The 22,876-nt window shown below is 43.3% G+C and overlaps 1 protein-coding gene across 2 annotated transcripts in view; it reads left to right on the forward strand.

Annotated features, from left to right (window-relative positions):
• Positions 1-22,876, forward strand: part of LOC106595141 (elongation factor-like GTPase 1) — an 81,073-nt gene that overhangs the window by 3,787 nt on the left and 54,410 nt on the right. For both annotated transcript variants that reach the window (XM_045689445.1, XM_045689444.1), the window contains exons 7-13: positions 507-745; positions 2,755-2,878; positions 4,260-4,339; positions 4,477-4,613; positions 4,746-4,868; positions 5,742-5,841; positions 22,579-22,736. In XM_045689445.1, the coding sequence (XP_045545401.1) occupies positions 507-745; positions 2,755-2,878; positions 4,260-4,339; positions 4,477-4,613; positions 4,746-4,868; positions 5,742-5,841; positions 22,579-22,736 (961 nt within the window). The remainder of the gene's footprint in view (positions 1-506; positions 746-2,754; positions 2,879-4,259; positions 4,340-4,476; positions 4,614-4,745; positions 4,869-5,741; positions 5,842-22,578; positions 22,737-22,876) is intronic.

Below are 22,876 nucleotides of genomic sequence, written 5' to 3' on the forward strand. Positions count from 1 at the left end.
TGATTGCTTCTGTGGACAGGTGTCTTTTATACAGGTAACAAACTGAGATTAGGAGCACTCCCTTTAAGAGTGTGCTCCTAATCTCAGCTCATTACCTATATAAAAGACACCTGGGAGACAGAAATCTTTCTGATTGAGAGGGGGTCAAATACTTATTTCCCTCATTAAAATGCAAATCAATTTATAACATTTTTGACGTGTTTTTTCTGGATTTTTTGTTGTTATTCTGTCTCTCACTGTTCAAATAAACCTACCATTAAAATTATAGACCGATCATTTCTTTGTCAGTGGGCAAACGTACAAAATCAGCAGGGGATCAAATACTTTTTTCCCTCACTGTAAGTAGTACACAATTAATTGCCCCTGAGGGTAAGTTGAATCGAACTGAACTGAATGTACTGTTTTCGCTTAAGGAATCGGTTATAATAGAGACATGTTCTGGAACATATATGATTCTTAATACAGAAGTGGACTATATTCTAACAGTCCCTTTTCCCTCCTCACAGGTGAATGCAGTGACAGGCTCTCTGTTTACCTCCAAAGTGCTGGAGGACCGCGCGGTGAAAGAGGAGCGGGCGGAGGAAGATAAGGAGGAGGGGGACATCGAGCCTGCTGAGTGTCCCGGGTCAGAGCAGGTGTACGACTGGAGCGCCGGGCTAGAGGATTCAGATGACTCCCAGCTCTACTTCTCTCCAGACCAGGGGAATGTGGTCTTCGCCAGTGCCATAGACGGATGGGGCTTCAGGTGGGTCCTGGGTATTATGCATTAGTGCACACCGTAGCAAAACGTTTTGCAACTGAACACAAAAACTAGCGTTTCTTATTGGACATGTTCAGGAGGTAGTTGCTCCCCTTTTGGGCATGTTTGCTCCTGTTTGGTTCCTAGTGAATACGACCCTGGTCCTCTTAAGGTATTGGGCGTCTGTAGCCTTGGGTCTGTTCAGAAGGGCATTTATTTAGCAAAAAATAAAAAACATAAGTGTTCAGACCCTTTACTCAGTACTTTGTTGAAGCACCTTTGGCAGCTGGGCTACTCAAGGACATTCAGAGACTTGTCCCGAAGCCACTGCGTTGTCTTGGCTGTGTGCTTAGGGTTGTTGTCCTGTTGGAAGTTGAACCTTCGCCCCAGTCTGAGGTCCTGAGCGCTCTGGAGCAGGTTTTCATCAATGATCTCTCTGTACTTTTCTCTGTTCATCTTTACCTTAATCCTGACATCCCCACAGCATGATGCTGCCACCACCATGCTTCACCATAGGGATGGTGCCAGGTTTCCTCCAGATGTGATGCTTGGCATTCAAGCCAAAGAGTTCAATCTTGGTTACATCAGAGAATCTTGTTTATGGTCTGAGAGTCATTTAGGTGCCTTTTGGCGAACTCCAAGCGGGCTGTCATGTGCCTCTTATTGTGGAGTGGCTTCCGTCTGGCCACTCCACCGTAAAGGCCTGATTGATGGAGTGCTGCAGAGATGGTTGTCCATCTGGAAGGTTCTCCCATCTCCATGAACTCTAGCTATGTCATATTGACCATTGGGTTCTTGGTCACCTCTCTGACCAAGGCCCTTCTCCCCCAATTACTCAGTTTGGCTGTGCGGCCAGCTCTAGGAAGAGTCTTGGTGGTTCCAAACTTCTTCCATTTAAGAATGATGGAGACCACTGTGTTCTTGGGGCCCCAGCACGCTTGGGGACCTTCCACAGATCTGTGCCGCGACACAATCCTATCTCGGAGCTCTACGGACAATTCCTTCGACCACATGGTTTGGTTTTTGCTCTGACAAGCACTGTCAACTGTGAGACCTTTATATAGACCGGTGTATGCCGTTTCAAATCATGTCCAATCAATTGAATTTACCACAGGTGGACTCCAATCAAGTTGTAGAAACATCTCAAGGAGGATCATTGGAAACAGGATGCATCTGAGCTTAATTTCGAGTCTCATAGTGAAGTGTCTGAATACTTATATAAATAAGGTACTTCAGTTGCACTTTTTTTGATACATTTGCACAAATTTCTAAAAACCTATCTTCACTTTGACATTATGGGGTATTGTGTGTAGATTAATGAGAATTGTAATTTTTTAAATACATTTTAGAATAAGGCTGTAACGTAACAAAATGTGGAAAAAAACAATCTGTCTGAAACTTTCCGAACGCGCTGTATGTGGGGCCATCAATACATGTGTGGGGAGTTGGTCAGGTATTTGGTTATTGATGAAATATCCACTAGGTGGGGCTTTTGCCTTAGCTTTCAGAGAAGGAACAGAGGGTAGAATTCTGCATGACTGTAATTGATGTAGAATTCTAAATATCCAGCTGAGTAGGAAGAGAACTTTAGCTCTTGTTCACATAACAGTCAAAACATCTCAAACCCAATGTAATGGTATTTCATCCTAGCCAGCCTGCACATTCTTATGTCCCTCAAATCAGGTCAGTGCTCTGCTAGCAAGGTGTTTAATGTTCTCCCCCATGCTACAGAGCAGTCACATAGTAACTACTACAGACAGACTAGACTGTATGCATTATAGTCATTGTATGTCATTAGTGTGTCTGTTTTATACAGGTGTGTACACAAGGACACAGATACCTTGTTTTGAGGGAAGCTGTGGCTTTAGGATCTATGAAAATAACCAATGAAGTCACTGTTATTCAGTGGAAGCCAAGTGTTTTACAAGCGGTGTTGACCGACACCCATTCAAGTGACGCATTGCTCTTTTCTTGCCTAAAAAGCTCTGTTAGCAGCTTTTTGTGTTTTCTTGTAGTATCCAGCAGTTTGCCCAGATCCACAGCCAGAGGATGGGCATCAGGGCTGAGGTGCTCCTGAAGACCCTCTGGGGAGACTTCTACCTCAACGCTAAAGCCAAGAAGATCATGAAGGGAGCTCACGTAAGACCAATGCTAACGTTCTACCACAGTAATGAATGCTAAGTGTTACGTCCCGAATAGCACCCTATTCCCTTTATAGTGCACTACTTTTGACCAAGGCCCACAATGCTCAACAGTAGTGCACTAAATAGGGAATTTGGGACAGTAGCTGTGTCCAAAATCTGCCTTCTACTTACTAAAACTTCATAGTGTGTGCTAATCATACCACATACTATTAAGAACGTAATGTTTAGTAAAAACGTATGCAGTAAGCAACAAATATCAACATACTAGGCTCATCATACTGAGAAGGCTTCATCTGATGTACAATTGGTTTGTTCCCTGCCATTTGTTCATTTTTGTTTTCTTCTCTGATTATCATCTGTTGTCAAACACACGTGGGTCTGAAAGGAGCATTCTGTTCCTCAATACTGTGCAGCGAATTCTTCTCCATGAAATGAGTATGACATCCTGGCATTTAAATCATACTAAGTTTTCAAAATTTCACATGTTATAATAAGTTCTGTTTTTGCATATGGGTATTTGGACAGGCCCGCGGACTAAGTGTTGCAGCTGTATGATGCTATTGGGTTCCATGTTATACTACTAAAGCCACTCTGTTGCAGACTCCCACTCAGAACCACACTAGCTTCTGACCCTTCTGGCTGCATTAGCCGTTAGCCTTCAGTGCTAGCTAGAACACACACACACACACACACACACACACACACAGTCCAACCTTCAGTCTGTCCCATTGATTTTCAGTCCATAGAAAGTGGATAGTAGAGCTTTTAGTGTAGCCAGTAGCCAGCCCTCTCAGAGAGATGAAGGCACCATATTCCCTTTATAGTGCACTACTTTTGACCAGGGCCCATAGGGAATAGAATGCTTGCTTTCAGTGCTATGGAGTTTTGACTCAGTATTATATATTTCAGCTGTTGTTCTACATTCGGTGACACAGGGTCATATTTGGATTGGAGCACTTTTAGAAAGCGAGTTGTTTTACAGTACTGGAGCTGAGAGACTGGACGGGTTGACCTATGCACTGGTGTGTGCGTACATGACTGTGTGCACCTATGCACTTTGGTGTGTGTGCGTGCGTCCACTCAGTACGCTTGGTGAGAAACACAGCACTGTGTGTGCCTCTTCAGAGCTTTCATAATCCCACACTGCAGCCTATTTGTTGGAACAGCCAGCTATTAACGCCAGTACACCACGTCTGTAGTGCACTATATACAGGGTAGGGTGTCATTTGGGATGCATCCATAGTGAAGAAAATAGTACATAAATCCAATCAATGATTCTCCATCTAGATAAGAACTAGCAATGGTTTGACTGTTTCTGAAAGATCCATTTTCTCACTCTTTCTTCCTCTTCCTGTAATTCTCTCTTCCCTCTCCAGGCCAAAGGAAAGAAGCCTCTGTTTGTTCAGCTCGTCCTGGACAACATATGGAGTTTATATGATGCTGTTGTTACCAGACGGTAAGGGATCTCTGAAGATGTGATCTCTATGCTGTTATGGTTCCTTGCCGCACCTTTGTTAAATGTTGAAGTGTGTATGAAGATGGAGTGCTTTTGAGATGTGAATAATGACGTACGTGTGCTCTCTCTCCTCTCAGAGACAAGGAGAAGATAGATAAGATGATGATGTCACTAGGTGTTAAGGTGATGACCAGAGACTTGCGTCACTCCGACCCCAAAGTCCTCCTCTCTGCCATCTGCAGCCAGTGGCTCCCCGTCTCACAGGCTGTACTGTGTATCCTACGTGTGTGTGTGTGTGTGTGTGTGTGTGTGTGTGTGTGTGTGTGTGTGTGTGTGTGTGTGTGTGTGTGTGTGTGTGTGTGTGTGTGTGTGTGTGTGTGTGCGCTTCCTTAACCCTGTACCCCAGTCATGGTGTGCGATAAGCTGCCCAGTCCGTTGGACATGACCTCTGAGAGAATAGAGAGACTGATGAGTGTGGGAGCACGCAGGTTCCACTCACTACCCCTGCAGACCCAGGAGCTGAAGACCGGTGAGACACACACACTCTGCAGTTGCAGAAAAGTTGTCTTGGTCTGCTGTTTGTGGGTGGTTCAGTGTATGGGGGGAAGATGATGTCTGTGAGCTCTTCCAAAGCCCACCTGGCATGTTGTGCTTTTACGAAGGCATTTCTGTATCCTGTGAAGGTGTTAGTTTAGCAGACCTGCTAGTCGTTTCCTCCCTCCACCCAGCCTCAGTTGAAGGCTTTCTTCTTTCCCAGACCGCCTGGCTATGGAGAGGAGAGTTGGCAGAGCTCGTCTCTTTCCAGCTCTCACCTCATGTTAATGAGATCAGTGTTGCTTTTAATGCACGAAACAGAGGAAATGTTTTTAACAAAATATGAAAAATGGATACATTCAGGTAGTACAGATCACAGTACCTCCAGATTTGACTACCTTGTTTAATGGATATTCAATGATATTCATATATCAATAAATTGCCAGGGAAGCTGTTTGGTGTCTTCACTTGGAAACAAACAGAAGCTAAATGGGCCAAAATGGGTAGGGTTCTACCTAAATTAGTCCAATAAGAAACACGTTTTTTATTGTTACGGTGTGCACTACTCAACATGTCCTAGGTGCCTTTAGAGCTTGAGCTAAAATGAGAAGCAATGTTTGAACATGTTCATGACAACCTCTATAGAATCTGGGTGGGTAAGGAGTAATACAGTATCTATGAGAACAGAGACTTTCCTCCATTTAAAAGGCACATTTAAGCAAGAATGGAATATTATCTACTTTGAGTCAAACTGTTAAATCCTATATTTTACACAGAGCATATGCTGTGGTTTCTGTATACAGTGGTACTTGGTTCTCTTATTGGATTCTAACTATATGCTCAGTAACGTTGTCCTGTGTGTCCCCAGCCTTCATGCAGTGTTCCAGTGATGACACAGCCCCTGTCATTGTGTTTGTGTCTAAGATGTTTATGGTGGACGCCAAGGCCCTGCCTCAGAACAAACAGAGGTAAGTGTGTGTTTGTTGTGTTTGGTCAGACCCTAGACATCATGCAGAGGTACAGAAAGTGAGTGTGACTGTAGGAATGACACTAGATGGCACTCTTGTCTATGGGTTGTGTGTGTATATATATATATATCTCATTGAAGTGTTTTTTTTCTTTATTTTTACTATTTTCTACATTGTAGAATAATAGCGAAGACATCAAAACTATGAAATAACACACATGGAATCATGTAGTAACCAGAAAAGTGTTAAGCAAATCTAAATATTTGAGATTCTTCAAATAGCCACCCTTTGCCTTGAAAGCTTTGCACACTCTTGGCATTCTCTCAACCAGCTTCATGAGGTAGTCACCTGTAATGCATTTCAATTAACAGGTGTGCCTTCTTAAAAGTTAATTTGTAGAATTTCTTTCCTTCATTCATTTGAGCCAATCAGTTGTGTTGTGCCAAGGTAGGGGGGTATACAGAAGATAGCCGTATTTGGTAAAAGACCAATTCCATATTATTGGAAGAACAGCTCAAATAAGCAAAGAGAAATGACAGTCCATCATTACTTTTAAGACATGAAGTTCAGTCATTGTGGAACATTTCAAGAACTTTGAAAGTGCAGTCTGAAAAACCATCAAGCGGTATGATGAAACAGGCTCTCATGAAGACCGCCACAGGAATGGAAGCCCCAGAGTTACCTCTGCTGCAGAGGATAAGTGCATTAGAGTTACCAGCCTCAGAAATTGCAGCCTAAATAAATGCTTCACAGAGTTCAAGTAACAGACACATCTCAACATCAACTGTTCAGAGGAGACTGTGTGAATCAGGCCTTCATGGTTGAATTGCTGCAAAGAAACCACTACTAAAGGACACAAAGAAGAGACTTGGTTGGGCCAAGAAACACGAGCAATGGACATTAGACCAGTGGAATGTGTCTTTTGGTCTGATAAGTCCAAATTGGAGATTTTTAGTTCCAACCTCTGTGTCTTTGTGAGACGCGGTGTCGGTGAACGGATGATCTCTGCATGTGAAGCATGGAGGAGGGGGTATCATGGTGTGGGGGTGCTTTGCTGGCGACACTGTCTGTGATTTATTTAGAATTCAGGGAACACTTAACCTGCATGGCTTCCACAGCATTCTGCAGCGATACACCATCCCTTCTGGTTTGCGCTTATAGTGGGACTATCATTTATTTTTCAACAGGACAATGACCCAACACACCTCCAGACTGTGTAAGGGCTATTATACCAAGGAGGAGAGTGATGACCTGCTGCATCAGATGACCTGGCCTCCACAATTCCCCGACCTCAACCAAATTGAGATGTTTTGGGATGAGTTGGACGGCAGAGTGAAGGAAAAGCAGCCAACAAGTGCTCAGCATATGTGGGAACTCCATCAAGACTGTTGGAAAAGCATTCCAGGTGAAGCTGGTTGAGAGAATGCCAAGAGTATGCAAAGCTGTCATCAAGGCAAAGAGTGGCTATTTGAAGAATCTCAAATATAAAATATATTTTTGATATTATTTAACACTTTTTTTTTGGTTACTACATGATTCCATATGTGTTATTTCATAGTTTTGATGTCTTCAGTATTATTCTACAATGTAGGAAATAGTAAAAATAAACGAAATCCTTCAATGACACATACACAGAGTGCATTTGGAAAGTATTCAAATCTCCTTGACTTTTTCCACATTTTGTTATGTTACAGGTAACAAATATCATTAAAATACAACAAAGGGATGCTGCACTACAGTAGAGCCACCCCAGCACCACATTTGTTCCTCAGAAGCAGATTTTCGCAGCTCCCCAGTGTTATTTTAATGGCCGTGGCCTGTGAAGCACGTGTTGAGGAAAATGTATTGGCAGGATGGGTTATAAGCTTGCCTGGCTTAATAAACCAATAGTAAAGTCACAAAACTGCAAATCCATCTGGCACTCCAGGCAGACTGAAACAAACGCTCCAATTATTGGGAGAGATGATTGAAGTATTTGAACCCAGGACTGGTTGTAGATATGGATAGTTGTAGGAATTACATATTATGTCACATTTTGGAAACAATTGTCTGTCTTGTGATAACATTGTAGTACTATGGTGCCTTCTAACACATCATTTTGAAGGTTCCACTTAAGATGATAGTGTTACGTGGTCGTTTCACCTTCCTCTGCTGAATGCACTTATTGTGTGCGTTTCCATAATAGCGTCTGCTAGGCTTAATGACCAGGATGCAAAGTGCTCCTGTGCTGTGCGGCTCCAGGAAGAGAGTGTGGCTACATCCCAAATGGCACCGTATTCATAGTGCTCTACTTTGACCAGAGCGCTATGGGCCCTGGTTAAAAGTAGTGCGCTGAATAGGGTGCCATTTGGGATGTAGAATTAGTGTAGTCTTCTCCAGAAAGCTATTATAGTGTGTCCTCTACTGAAAGCTATTACAGCGCCCCCCCTCAACAATACACTTGGATAATAGTCATGTTATAATGGGATGGTGACTGTGCAAATGGCTTTGGCGGCATACCAAATGGCACCCTATTCCCTACATAGCGCCCTACTTTTGACCAGGGCTCACTCGCTCACATAAAAAATCCTTGTGAAATGTGTATATATATATTTTTTTATCTGGCGTTAGTGCATAGCCTAAGTTTTAGGGCGTAACTGTACGCTGACCAAATATACGCCAGTTGCCAAATGCTTTTGGGAACTTGGGCAGAAAAAGTTAACGTCGATCCACTGAGGCAAAAAGTACCATAGAAGAACATTAGCCTAAAGTTTGGGAAAGATTTGGGGAAGTGGTAAAGGAGGATGATGGCAGTGCCGGTTGTGCTGAGCGGTTAACTGACAATTAGTTTTTTTACCCTGTTATTAGGCCTAAACAACTATTTGACCGACATCGGTTCAATTACTTGAATTTCATTTAGTTTAGTTTTTTTTGAGCCCAATGCAACGTTTCTCTAGAGAGGAATCAAATAATTCAGGAGAGAAATCAAGTCAATAACTATGTGGGATGCTGGGCTGAAGGAAGTTGTAGTTTTCATTAAGCAAATATTCAACCTAGTTCAGTGCAGAAATGTGGTAATTAACTACAATGACCATAATCCGTTTGTTTTTTTCTGGCTCTGACAGAGACTGATCAAAGCGGAAGAGGTGACGCGAGAGGTTTCACTCTTGCCAAAATCTGTCCAAAATAAGCCCAATTTGTTTCTACGGGCTTGTTTTGGACTGAAGCTTTTCTCCTGCCTTCCCGCCTTTTGTTAGGGCGGAGACATGAGCATCTCAACATTATATACAGATCTCTGGACCGATACACTTTCACGCCTGCTTCGTTAGGTTAGATACACAAAGACTGCATGATTGTAAATGTCCATTTTTCTATTGATATCTACCCAGTGGTTTCCAACCTTTTTCAGTTTCTGTACCACCAACTGAATTTTGCTCTGCCAGGAGTACCCCTGAAATACCCCCTCATGTGCATTTTACCTGTAGACCTATGGTCTCATGAGTCTTCTCAAGTACCCCTTGTGGGTAGGCCATGTACCCCGAGGGTGTCCCTGGTTGTGAACCACTGGTCTACCCAATGAGGACCTGACAGAGACAATGGGATATTTTCTTTGTTTTGGCAATTGAATGGTCCCTATTTTTGGTTTTGGAATTTCTGTTACAAAGCTCTAAAATCATTGTAATGTCATCATTTCACAATGCAAAAATATCAAAACCGAAATCATGATTATAAAAAAATAATCTAACCGAAACCCAACCAACCTAAAAAAAGCACTACTGTAGGCTACTGTTCAGATAGATAGATAGGTTTAATGGGATAGTAGCCTAAAATCTGGACACTGACTGTAGGTCTGTAGCCTAATTATGTACTCCTACCGAAATGAAGTATTTCTTGCAGTAAAATTATTTACCAAATGTACATTTTGACTCAGGAACAGGAGTGGAGAAATATTTCTTTCTTTCTTTCAGCATTCTTGAGAGAATGAATGTGCGGTTAGGGACCGTATGTAAAGGTGCTATCTTTATCAGTATCATAAAAGCTGATAGTATTTCAACCACATAAAATATGCATCCAAGTCGAACTGAAATCCTATCATAAACATGTTGGGTAGTTTTCACAGCTTTTAATTCCCTTAAAACCGGTCAAACTGACGTCATTTGGAGATTTTGCACTGAAAATCGTTGAATTTTTTTTATCAAATCAAAGTTTATTTGTCACGTGCGCCGAATACAACAGGTGTAGACCTTACAGTGAAAAGCTTACTTACAGGCTCTAACCAATAGTGCGAAAAAAAAAAAAAGTGTGTGTGGGTAAGTAAAGAAATACAACAACAGTAAAAAGACATTTGAAAATAACAGTAGCAAGTCTATATACAGACACCGGTTAGTCAGGCTTATTGAGGTAGTATGTACATGTAGGTATGGTTAAAGTGACTATGCATATATGATGAACAGAGTAGCAGTAGCGTAAAAAGAGGGGTTGGCGGGTGGTGGGACACAATGCAGATAGCCCGGTTAGCCAATGTGCGGGAGCACTGGTTGGTCGGGCCAATTGAGGTAGTATGTACAGTGAGGGAAAAAAGTATTTGATCCCCTGCTGATTTTGTACGTTTGCCCACTGACAGAAATGATCAGTCTGTAATTTTAATGGTAGGTTTATTTGAACAGTGAGAGACAGAATAACAACAAAAAAAAACAGAAAAACACATGTCAAAAAAGTTATAAATTGATTTGTATTTTAATGAGGGAAATAAGTATTTGGCCCCTCTGCAAAACATGACTTAGTACTTGGTGGCAAAACCCTTGTTGGCAATCACAGAGGTCAGACGTTTCTTGTAGTTGGCCACCAGGTTTACACACATCTCAGGAGGGACCTTAGTCATCTCCTTAGTCTTGGTTACGCTTGAGGGATGGGTTGTTATTCTGGCACCTCCCGGCCAGGTCTCTGACCACCTCCCTATAGGCTGTCTCGTCGTGGTCGGTGATCAGGCCTACCACTGTTGTCGTCTGCAAACTTAATGATGGTGTTGGAGTCGTGCCTGGCCATGCAGTCGTGGGTGAACAGGGAGTACAGGAGGGGACTGAGCACGCACCCCTGGGGAGCTCCAGTGTTGAGGATCAGCATGGCAGATGTGTTGCTACCTACCCTCACCACCTGGGGGCGGCCCGTCAGGAAGTCCAGGATCCAGTTGCAGAGGGAGGTGTGGCAGAATACCTGTTTTATAAACTGGGTGGTTCGAGCCCTGAATGCTGATTGGCTAACAGCCATGGTATATCAGACCGTATGACAAAACATGTATTTTTACTGCCCTAATTACATTGGTAACCACTTTATAATAGCAATAAGGCACCTTGGGGGTTTGTGGTATATGGCCAGTATACCACGGCTAAGGGCTGTTTCCAGGCACTCCGCAATGCGTTGTGCTTAAGAACAGCCCTTAACCGTGGTATATTGGCTATATACCACACCCATTCATGCCTTACTGCTTAATTCTAGGGCAACAAGTAATGACAGAAGAGAAGCTGCATGTATCTAATTATAAGTTGACGGACAAATACCCTACCAAAATGTTGGAAATTATAAGCAGGAACATAAGCCTATCTAAAAGGCCTGTCAAAAAAATGTGCTCTGCCATCTCTGCCTGTACAGCGCATTTTCTACATTTGTGGGTTAGGGACGGTTGTGGGCCTCAGATTTTCACTTAGCCGGGCGGTTGTGGATGGGTTATTAGCAGGTGCGGGTGAAAAAACAGCTGACCCGTGCATCACTAACACACACACACACACACACACTGCATCGTTGGTATTTCACTCTAAAGTCTACAGTAGTTGTATTCGGCATGTGATAAATACCATTTGATTTGACACACACACATGCATAAACACACCCCCCTCTGTGTGTCAGTATTACTCCCTGTTCTCTATCTGACCTGGTATGATCCTGTCGGTATTACTCCCTGTTCTCTATCTGACCTGGTATGATCCTGTCGGTGTTACTCCCTGTTCTCTATCTGACCTGGTATGATCCTGTCGGTGTTACTCCCTGTTCTCTATCTGACCTGGTATGATCCTGTCGGTATTACTCCCTGTTCTCTATCTGACCTGGTATGATCCTGTCGGTATTACTCCCTGTTCTCTGTCTGACCTGGTATGATCCTGTCGGTATTACTCCCTGTTCTCTGTCTGACCTGGTATGATCCTGTCGGTATTACTCCCTGTTCTCTGTCTGACCTGGTATGATCCTCGGTGACTCTGTGCCTCAGGTCTGTGGAGTAGAAAGAAACCCTCTTGGCAGGCAGACCTCATTTGTCCTCTCAATTCAATTCAAGGGTCTTTATTGTCATGGGAAACGTGTTAACATTGCCAAAGCAGGTGAAGTAGATAATATACAAAAGTGAAATAAACAATAAAAATGAACAGTAAACATTACACTCACAGAAGTTCCAAAAGTATAAAGACATTACAAATGTCATATTATGTGTATATATACAGTGTTGTAACAATGTACAAAAGGGAAAATAAATAAACATAAATATCGGTTGTATTTACAATTGTGTTTGTTCTTCACTGGTTGCCATTTTCTTGTGACTCAAAATCGGGTTTGTTTTCAAATTCTTTGTGGATCTGTGTAATCTGAGGGAAATATGTTCCTCTAATATGGTCATACATTTGGCAGGAGGTTAGAAAGTGCATCTCAGTTTCCACCTCATTTTGTGGGCAGTGTGCACATAGCCTGTCTTCTCTTGAGAGCCAGGTCTGCCTACGACGGCCTTTCTCAATAGCAGGGCTATGCTCACTGAGTCTGTAGATAGCTTTCCTTTAGTTTGGGTCAGTCACAGTGGTCAGGTATTCTGCCACTGTTTACTCTCTGTTTAGGGCCAAATAGCATTCTAGTTTGCTCAGTTTTTTGGTAATTCTTTCCAATGTGTCAATCTGTTTATTTCTCATGATTTGGTTGGGTCTAATTGTGTTGCTGATCTGAGGCTCTGTGGGGTCTGTTTGAACAGGGCCCCAGGACCAGCTTGATTAGGGGCCTTCTCCAGATTCATCTCCCTGTAGGTGATGGCTTTGTTATGGAAGGTTTGGGAATCGCTTCCTTTTAGGTGGTTGTAGAATTCAACGTCTCTTTTCTAGATTTTGATAATTAGCGGGTATCGGCCTAATTCTGCTCTGCGTGCATTATTTGGTGTTTTACGTTGTACACAGAGGATCATTTTTTCTCTCTACATTCACTTAACCCCCACAGGTTGCGCTCTTTTTGTCACTCCCTCCCTCCTCTGTCACGGTACCAACCTGTAATGGCTGATTCTGCCATTACACTGAGAGGAGGGAGGGAGGGAGGGAGGGAGGGAGGGAGGGAGGGAGGGAGAGAGAGACCTAACTAGCCTCAGCGTGAGATGAGCGAGATAGAAAGGGGGAGAGTGAAGGATGTTATGGAAGAGGAAACATGTCATCCCACACACAGTATTCTACAGTAGAAAAGGCCTGGCCACCATCAGCCTAATGATCCAGCCAGGACCCCTTCCTTCCCCTGATGGCTGCCACCTGCTGCAGTAGCACACACACGCTGCTGGCAGATCCCAAGCCACCCATGGACTAGTTGGGGACAATTACGGTACATACCACAGCTTTTCACTCATCAGATCCATACCTTGTCAGCCCAGACATATCATTGGCCACCCATGGACTAGCAGGACCATTGAAACTACCTACCATAGCCTCTTATGTGATTTTTTTTAAATTATTTTTTTTTACAATTTTTAATTTTAAATCCATACTGTATCACCTCAGGCATATCTGTGGCCACCTGGGGGCTAGCATGGGTCATTGAAGCTGTGCACTTCAGGCGTATCTCTGATCCTAGTTTAGCACTCCTACTCTGAGACACTTGATAAATACAGGCCCAGAGTTGTAACCTGCTCAGGACAACTCCTGGTCCCTAATGTTAAGAACTACAAATACCACAGCATCTGTGTCTTGTTTCTCTTGACACACATTTGGGACAGATGTAGGATCAGCTTCCCCTCTTCCTTTCCTAACATTAACCATTAGTGTGGGAAACTGACCATAGATTGGCATCTAGGGGAAACTTCATCCTAGACTGTTCATATTGGAACAGTTGAGTTCAGCTCCAGTGAGCCAGCCTGACCTAGATCTTTGTGTACATGCTACATAAGTAAAACTATGCATAATCATGTTCTGTTTACTTCGCCGACTACTTGGCCATCTTAACTGCTTTCAATCTTTCTGGATGTGTTCTAAATAGCACCTTATTCCCTATATAGTGCACTGCTTTTGACCAGAGTCCTATGGGCTAAGATCTGCCTTCTCTGCAAAGGAAAACATACCTTATTCAATGGCCTTTACTATCATCTGTGTCTCAAATGGCACCTATTCCCTACGTACAGTACCAGTCAAAAGTTTGGACACACTTACTCATTCAAGGGTTTTTATTTATTTGTACTAGTTTCTACATTTCAGAATAACAGTGAAGACATCAAAACTATGAAATAACACATGGAATCATGTAGTAAACAAAAAACTGTTAAACAAATCAAAATATATTCTATTTTTTTAGATTCTTCGAAGTAGCCCCCCCTTTGCCTTGATGACAGCTTTACACACTCTTGGCATTCTCTCAACCCGCTTCACCTGGAATGCTTTTCCAACAGTCTTGAAAGAGTTCTCACATATACTGATCACTTGTTGGCTGCTTTTCCTTCACTCTGCGGTCCAACTCATCCCATCTCAATTGGGCTGAGGTCGGGTGATTGTGGAGGCCAGGTCATCTGATGCAGCACTCCATCACTCTCCTTCTTGGTCAAATAGCCCTTACACAGCCTGTTTTTTTGGAATGAGTAGGTGTGTCCAAACTTTTGACTGGTACTGTATATTGTGATCTACTTTTGACTGGGGGTGTTTGGTGTGTTGTATAGCGCCCAGTGTACAGTACAAATATCAGGTATATTATATGTTTATGAGTAGTCTGTTGCAGATGGTACATGTTTGTGTTTTACATGAATATCCTTCAATGCAGACACTTCAAACAATTTCCTTTTGGCTGTTTTAGATAGACGCATACTGTAGTATTTCCCTTCTCGGTTCAACTTAAGGGGCTTTATTGTCATTGGAAACATGTTAACATTGCCAAAGCATATGAAATAGATAATAAACAAAAGTGAAATAAACAATATAAAATTTACACTCCACAAAAGTTACAAAATAATAAAGACATTTCAAATGTCATATGTCTATCTACAGTGTTGTAACGATGTGAAAATAGTACAAAAGGGAAAATGAATAACATAAATATGGGTTGTGTTTACAATGGTGTTTGTTCTTCACTGGTTGCCTTTTTCTTGTGGCAACAGGTCACAAATCTTGCTGCTGTGTTGGCACGCTGGTATTTCGCCCAATAGAAATGGGAGTTTATCAAAATTCGATTTGTTTTTTAATTCTTTGTGGGTCTGTAATCTGAGGGAAATATGTCTCTCTAATATGGTCATACATTGGGCAGGAGGTTAGGAAGTGCAACTCAGTTTCCACCTCATTTTATGGGCAGTGTGCACATAGCCTGTCTTCTTGAGAGCCAGGTCTGCCTACGGCGGCCTTTCTCAGTATCAAGGCTATGTTCACTGAGTCTGTACATAGTCAAAGCTTTCCTTAATTTTGGGTCAGTCACAGTGGTCTCTCTGTCTCTCTCTGTTTCTCTTTCTGAATTATCTTCAGGGGGTTCCTGGCTGACACTCCTACATGCCTCCACAGCTATGGTTATGCTTTGTTACCATGGCACCCACCATCAATTTAGGTCTCAGTAGTAGTTCTGAGACTGCTGTAGGAGTGAGAGGGCAACCTCTCTGTTTCTACCTCTCTCTACACCCCGTTCTTTCTTTCTCCCTCTCTCGCCCCTTCATTTCTGACTCTCTTTCCATCTGTCTGTGTCTCTGTCTGTCTCTCTTCACAAACAGTCTTGACCTGGTGTTTTAAATGTCCTCACGTCTGATTGGCTGGTGATGTCAGTGGGTTTTATTAATGGCTCTGGGCAGTTGCTCGGCAGAATACACACACTGGCATGCACACAGCCACACACTGAAACATCCCTCTCTCATTAACAGTATGAGGAACCTAGATGTTCTGTTTCTTTTTATCAAAGCAGCAGTCGTCCTGTAAACTCATTGTTCTGTATGTTTTTAATTATTTCTAAGAGATAGCAAAACATCTATTACAGAACTTGGAAAGAGTTTCATCATGGAACAACAAGACTGTTGAGTTAACAAATGAACCAGCGAACAAAAGAGTGAAACCAATGGGTTCTGTTTTCATGTCCTGTAGAATTCTGCATTCGTCCCACTTGCAAGATTCTAAGTTAATCAAGTGAGAATTCTCGAACAAATGTGACCCAAACATTTTTTGATCCCAGCAACACAATAGCACGTGCAGCAAAGACTAAGAAGCAAAGTCAGACTTCAACCAACCATCCAAAGCGTTCCAGTATGGATGAAGGGCTGACGTCAAAGCAGAAAGCAAATACCCATTGTGCTCTCATGACATTTTTATGCACTCCGCCTAAAATGGGAAGACTGCAACCAAATCCTCAGCATGGTATGATGCTGATGAAGACGGTTTCACGAACAGCTTTAGTATCAATATCGTCTCATTTTCCACATATTTAAACCAGATATATATCACACACACACGCACACAACCAGCTTATAACACACTTAAAAGGCTTGTGGTTTTGAGAGAATCCTACTTTAACGTTGAGAAGCTTGCGAAGCCATTACTTTATAACCACTGCAACGGAGGCCAGAGACCACAACGCATGGCTTTCCCATTATTGCCCATGAGCGACTGATTTGACCTCATCAGGAAAAACACGGCAGCTCTGCTGTGGTCGCTTTGTTAAAGAATGTAGCTACGCAGTACGCTTATGAATGCAACGGCTTGGAATTGTTGAACGTCCCAGGAAATAAGTGAATCTCGGGTGAAATGGAATAAGAGGGGGATGAGTGTTTGTGTTTGCATGAGCGTGTGTGCAGTGCATGCAGGTATGTGTGTTGTTCGAAAGAGTGTGTGTGTGGTGTGACAAATAGCAGGAATCACACCTCACACTAAAAGCAGAAGTCAGTGGTTAGCAGCATTCCACAAGTAGTCCTTCAGTACAATACATTGTTCCATTTCTCCCATGTTGCGCTCTTTATTGCAAGCCTGTATTCGTTTAGGCCCGTTTCTATCTAATTTTTACTAAATGTAATCAACCTGCCCCCCCCTATAGTCTTTGTGAATCAGCAGAGCTTGTTTTATTGTTTGTTTATGTCCAAAATGGCACCCTATTCCCTATGGGCCCTGGTCAAAAGTAGTGCACTATATAGGGAATAGGGTGCCATTTGGGACAGAACCTAAATTATGGGATCGTTTAAGCGGTCGGTTGTCAGGGAGCTGAATTGGTGTGGATGGCCACTACTGTCAATCATGGCTTCCAGCTGTATCAACGTAGTCACTTTGAGCTCTCACTCACACACACACACACACCACTCACCGCAATGACTCTGCAGTGTGCCATTTCAAACAACACACCCACGTGCCATGAGTTTGTGGTGGCCAGAGCAATTTTAGAGTAATTGTTATTCCGTTTTTCCAGCTTGGCCCGGAGACACCACCTATGTTGTCGTAATTGGTCAAATTTAACCTTTGCATATTTTCCATCGTCGGTAGGTAATTAGAACATAGTTTCTCAGTGAGGGAAGTTAGCAGCACAAATAACCATCATGCGATGACAGGACTTGGTAGGATGAGGTACAAACCTGACCTCTTGACTCCATTCTGCATACCAAATGGCACTCTATTGCCTAGTGTACTACTTTTGACCAGAACCCTGGTCCCATATAACTACTGCTGGACACACCGTTCACACGCTGTCTGGACACACCATGTACACACACATACAGTACCAGTCAAAAATTTGGACACCTACTCATTCAAGGGTTTTTCTTTATTTTTACTATTTTCTACATTGTAGAATAATAGTGAAGACATCAAAACTATGAAATAACACATGGAATCATAAAGTAACTAAAGTGTTCAACAAATCTTCAAAGTAGCCACACTTTGCCTTGATGACAGCTTTGCACATTCTTGGCATTCTCTCAACCAGCTTCATGAGGAATGCTTTTCCAACATTCTTGAAGGAGTTCCCACATGCTGAGCACTTGTTGGCTGCTTTTCCTTCACTTTGGGGTCCAACTCATCCCAAACCATCTCAATTGGGTTGAGGTTGGGTGATTGTGAAGGCCAGGTCATCTGATGCAGATCTCCATCACTCTCCTTCTTGGTCAAATAGCCCTTACACAGCCTGGAAGTGTGTGTTGGGTCATTGTCCTGTTGAAAAACAAATGATGGTCCCACTAAGCGCAAACCAGATGGGATGGCGTATCACTACAGAATGCTGTGGTAGCCATGCTGGTTAAGTGTGCCTTGAATTCTAAATAAATCACAGACAGTGTCACCAGCAAAGCACCCCCACACCATGATACACCCTCCTCCATGCTTCACGGTGGGAACCACACATACGGCGATCATCCGTTCACCTACTCTGCGTCTCACAAAGACACATCGGTTGGAATCAAAAATCTCCAATTTGGACCAAAGGACAGATTTTCACTGGTCTAATGTCCATTCTTGTTTTTTCGTGGCCGAAGCAAGTCTCTTCTTCTTATTGGTGTCCTTTAGTAGTGGTTTATTTGCGGCAAATCGGCCATGAAGGCCTGATTATTTGGGCTGCAATTTCTGAGGCTGGTAACTCTAATGTACTTATCCTCTGCAGCAGAGGTAACTCTGGGTCTTCCATTCCTGTGGTGGTCTTCATGAGAGCCTGTTTCATCATACCGCTTGATGGTTTTTCCGACTGCACTTGAAGAAACTTTCGCATTGACTGACCTTCATGTCTTAAAGTAATGATGGACTGTCGTTTCTCTTTGCTTATTTGAGCTGTTCTTGACATAGTATGGACTTGGTCTTTTACCAAATAGGATATCTTCTGTATACCACCCCTACCTTGTCACAACACAACTGATTGTCTCAAACGCATTAAGAAGGAAATCAATTCCAATTAACTTTTAACAAGGCACACCTGTTAATTGAAATGCATTCCAGGTGACTACCTCATGTAGCTGGCTGAGAGAAAGCCAAGAGTATGCAAAGCTGTCATCAAGGCAAAGGGTGGCTACTTTGAAGAATCTCAAATATTAAATATATTTTGATTTGTGTAACACTTTTTTGGTTACTACATGATTCCATATGTGTTATTTCATAGTTTTAATGTCTTCACTATTATTCTACAATGTAGAAAATAGTAAAAATAAAGAAAAACCCTTGAATGAGTAGGTGTGTCCAAACTCGAGGAGACAGGTGAGATGGAGGGCCGAATGTACCCCTGTCCTAGAGATTCGTGACATATGTCTCCATAGCCACCGTCTCCTCCTGTGACAAGGGGTACACGTGACTCTTGGGAAGCGCAGCGTTAACCTGGAGCTCTTTCGCACAATCCCCCTATCGATGAGGTGGTAATTTGGTCGCCCTCTTTTTACAAAAAGCGATCGCCAAATCGGCTCCCCCGAGGGAGCAGGTCTGGCGCTGGCCAGGTACAACTCGAGCTGGAGCAGAAATCCCTGGCACCCAGCCGCCGCTCCATCATACTCCCTCGGGAGCGCCAGACGAAGCGTGCCAGAGCCAGACGCAGTGGGAGGCGGAGGTGGCTGCGTCGGAGAAGCCGGAGGTGGAGAGAGGAGACCACTCCTCTGCCATCGGTCCATCCTCTCCATCATTTGATCCATCGCGGATCCGATTCGGTGGAGGACTGATGTATGATGGAGCACGCGTTCCTCCATCGAGGGAAGGGGGTTGGCAGCTGCTCCTGCTGACTCCATAGGTGGTGCGGGATTCTGTAATACTTAGGCGTAGTGGAGGAGGAATCAGACGCAGGAAGCAGCGATACGGGTGATGGCTTTTAATGAGCGACACAGCAAAACACCTGCCACCCCAAATAGCGAACTCAGCGCACACAAAAATCTAAGTGCCCCAAACACAGGGGACAAAACACAGTGAGCGTAAACCCACGCACTAGCGCTAAATACAATACAGCGCGTAACAAAGCAACCAACAGAGAAACAATCCCGCTCAAAGAGCAGGCGGGCCAACTAGCTAATATAGCCCTGCTAATCCTCTCAACTAAGGACAGGTGCAAACAATAACAGAAAGGGGGAAAACAAAAGGAATCAATGGCAGCTAGTAGACCGGTGACAACGACCGTCGAGCGCCACCCGAGCAGGAGGGGGCGCCACCTTCGGTGGGAGTCGTGACATTGTGCTGATAGGTATTCATTTCTTTCTTTTTCTATAATTTTGGGGATTGTGTGTATTGCAAGATATTGCTGCACTGTTGGAGCTGGAAGCACAAGTATTTCCCTGCACCTGCGATAACATCTGCAAAATTGTGTACAAGACCAGTACATTTTGATTTTAAGTAGTGTACCAAATATGGACTAGGGTTCCGTTTGGGACAACCACAGGCTGATACTAGATCATTTTATTCCCATGAATTATTTTAAATCTCAGATTGGATAGCCGTTGACCATAGATTCCACCTTTTTATTTAAGGAGCATTTTGCTTGGAAACCTGCTCTTTTTAACTTACCTTATGCTCTTTGTGCTGTTTTAACTTCCATTCATTGTTATGTTGTGTTCTGTCTGTGTAACTACACAGTGCATTCATAAATTATTCAGACCCTTCACTTTTTCCACAATTTGTTACATTACAGCCTTATTCTAAAATTGTTTTTTTCCCCCTTATCAGTCTACACACAATACCGCATAATGACAAAGGAAAAACAGGTTTTTAGAAACTTTTGTAAATGTATTTAATATAAAAACCGGAAATATCACATTTATATTAGTATTCAGACCCTTTACTCAGTACTCTGTTGAAGCAACTTTGGCAGCGATTACAGCCTTGAGTATTCTTGGGTATGACGCTACAAGCTTGTCACACCTGTATTTGGGGAGTTTCTCACATTTCTTCTCTGCAGATCTTCTCAAGCTCAGGTTGTATGGGGAGCGTCGCTGCACAGATATTTTCAGGTCTCTCCAGAGATATTCGATAGGGTTCAAGTCCGGGCTCTGACTGGGCACTCAAGGACATTCAGATAATTCTCCTGAAGCCACTCCTGTGTTGTCTTGGTTATGTGCTTAGGGTCGTTGTCCTGTTGGATGATGAACCTTCGCCCCAGTCTGAGGTCCTGAGCAATCTGGAGCATGTTAGCATCTAGGATCTCTCTGTACTTTACTCTATTCATCTTTTCCTCGATCCCGACTAGTCTAGTATGATGCTGCCCACACCATGCTTCACCGTAGGGATGGTGCCATGTTTCCTCCAGACGTGACGCTTGGCATTTAGGCCAAAGAGTTCAGTCTTGGTTTCAGAGAATCTTGTTCAGTCTTGGACCAGAGAATCTTGTTTGTCATGGTCTGAGAGTCGTGCTGTTATGTGTCTTTTACTGAGAAGTGGCTTCCGTCTGGCCGCTGTACCATAAAGGTTGGTGGAGTGCTACACAGATGGTTGTCCTTCTGGAAGGTTCTCCCATCACCACAGAGGAACTCTGGAGTGCTTTCAGGGTGACCATCGGGTTCTTGGTCACCTCCCTGACCAAGGCCCTTCTCTCCCGATTGCTCAGTTTAGCCAGGCGGACAGCTCTGGGAAGAGTCTTGGTGATTCCAAACATCTATTTAAGAATGATTGAGGCCACTGTGTTCTTGGGGACTTTCAATGCTGTAAATTTTTTTGGGGTACCCTTCCCCAGATCTGTGCCTCGACACAATCCTGTCTCGGAGCTCTACAGACAATTCCTTCGACCTCATGGCCTGGTTTTTGCTCTGACATGCACTGTCAACTGTGGGACCTTATATAGACAGGTGTGTGCCTTTCCAAATCATGTCCAATCAATTGAATTTACCACCGGTGGACTCCAAGTTGTAGAAACATCTCTAGGATGATCAGTGGAAACAGGATGCAACTGAGCTCAAATTTAAGTCTCATAGCAAAGGGTCTGAATACTTATGTAATTAAGGTATTTCTATTTTTTATTTTTAAGACATTTGCAAATATTTGTAAAAACCTTTTTTCGCTTTATTATTATGGGGTATTTTGTGAAGATTTGATGAGGGGGGGGGGAAATTATTTAATCCATTTTAGAGTAAGGCTGTAACATAACAAAATGTGTAAAAAGTCGAGGGGTCTTAATACTTTCCGAATGCACTGTATGATGGATTCTTGGCCAGGGCTCACTTGGAAAAAGAGATTTAAAAGTCTCTGTGACTTCTCTGGTTAAATAAAGGATGAATCAAATAAAACAGAGCGGTGCTAGTTGCTAGGCTATGTTACCTTGCTATAAAGACTTGGTTTAGTGGGTTGTTACATTTCTGTTTTGATGTGTCATGTCTAATATAATGTGTATTCATTGGCCCAAACAATGGACAGTGTTCAGTAGGGCACACAATAGCAAAACGTTTTGCAATGGAATGTTTTCAAAACATTTTCTACCTACTGAACGTGTGTGTGTGTGTGTGTGTGTGTGTGTGTGTGTGTGTGTGTGTGTGTGTGTGTGTGTGTGTGTGTGTGTGTGTGTGTGTGTGTGTGTGTGTGTGTGTGTGTGTGTGTGTGTGTGTGTGTGTGTGTGTGTGTGTGTGTGTGTGTCGCGCGCGCACAGGCCGTTGACCCAGGAGGAGATGGCCCAGCGCAGGGAGTTGGCCAGACAGAGACATACTGAGAGACTGGCAGCCATTCAGCAGACAGAAAGTGAGGAGGGAAATGCCCAATCAGGAAGTACAACACCGGCAACCACTCCTGGTGGAGACAACACCATAGGCAAGTGTCTCTCTCACACACACACACACCCACCCACCCACCCACTCTTACCTTGCTAGAACACCAACCCGGGCCTCTTTTTCCCCCTAGTGGTTTGGAAGCTCTGGCCAGTTCCAATAACCAATATGTTCATGATGATA

Source organism: Salmo salar, chromosome ssa11 (genome assembly GCF_905237065.1).
Source record: "Salmo salar chromosome ssa11, Ssal_v3.1, whole genome shotgun sequence".
Taxonomy (NCBI): Eukaryota; Metazoa; Chordata; class Actinopteri; order Salmoniformes; family Salmonidae; genus Salmo; species Salmo salar.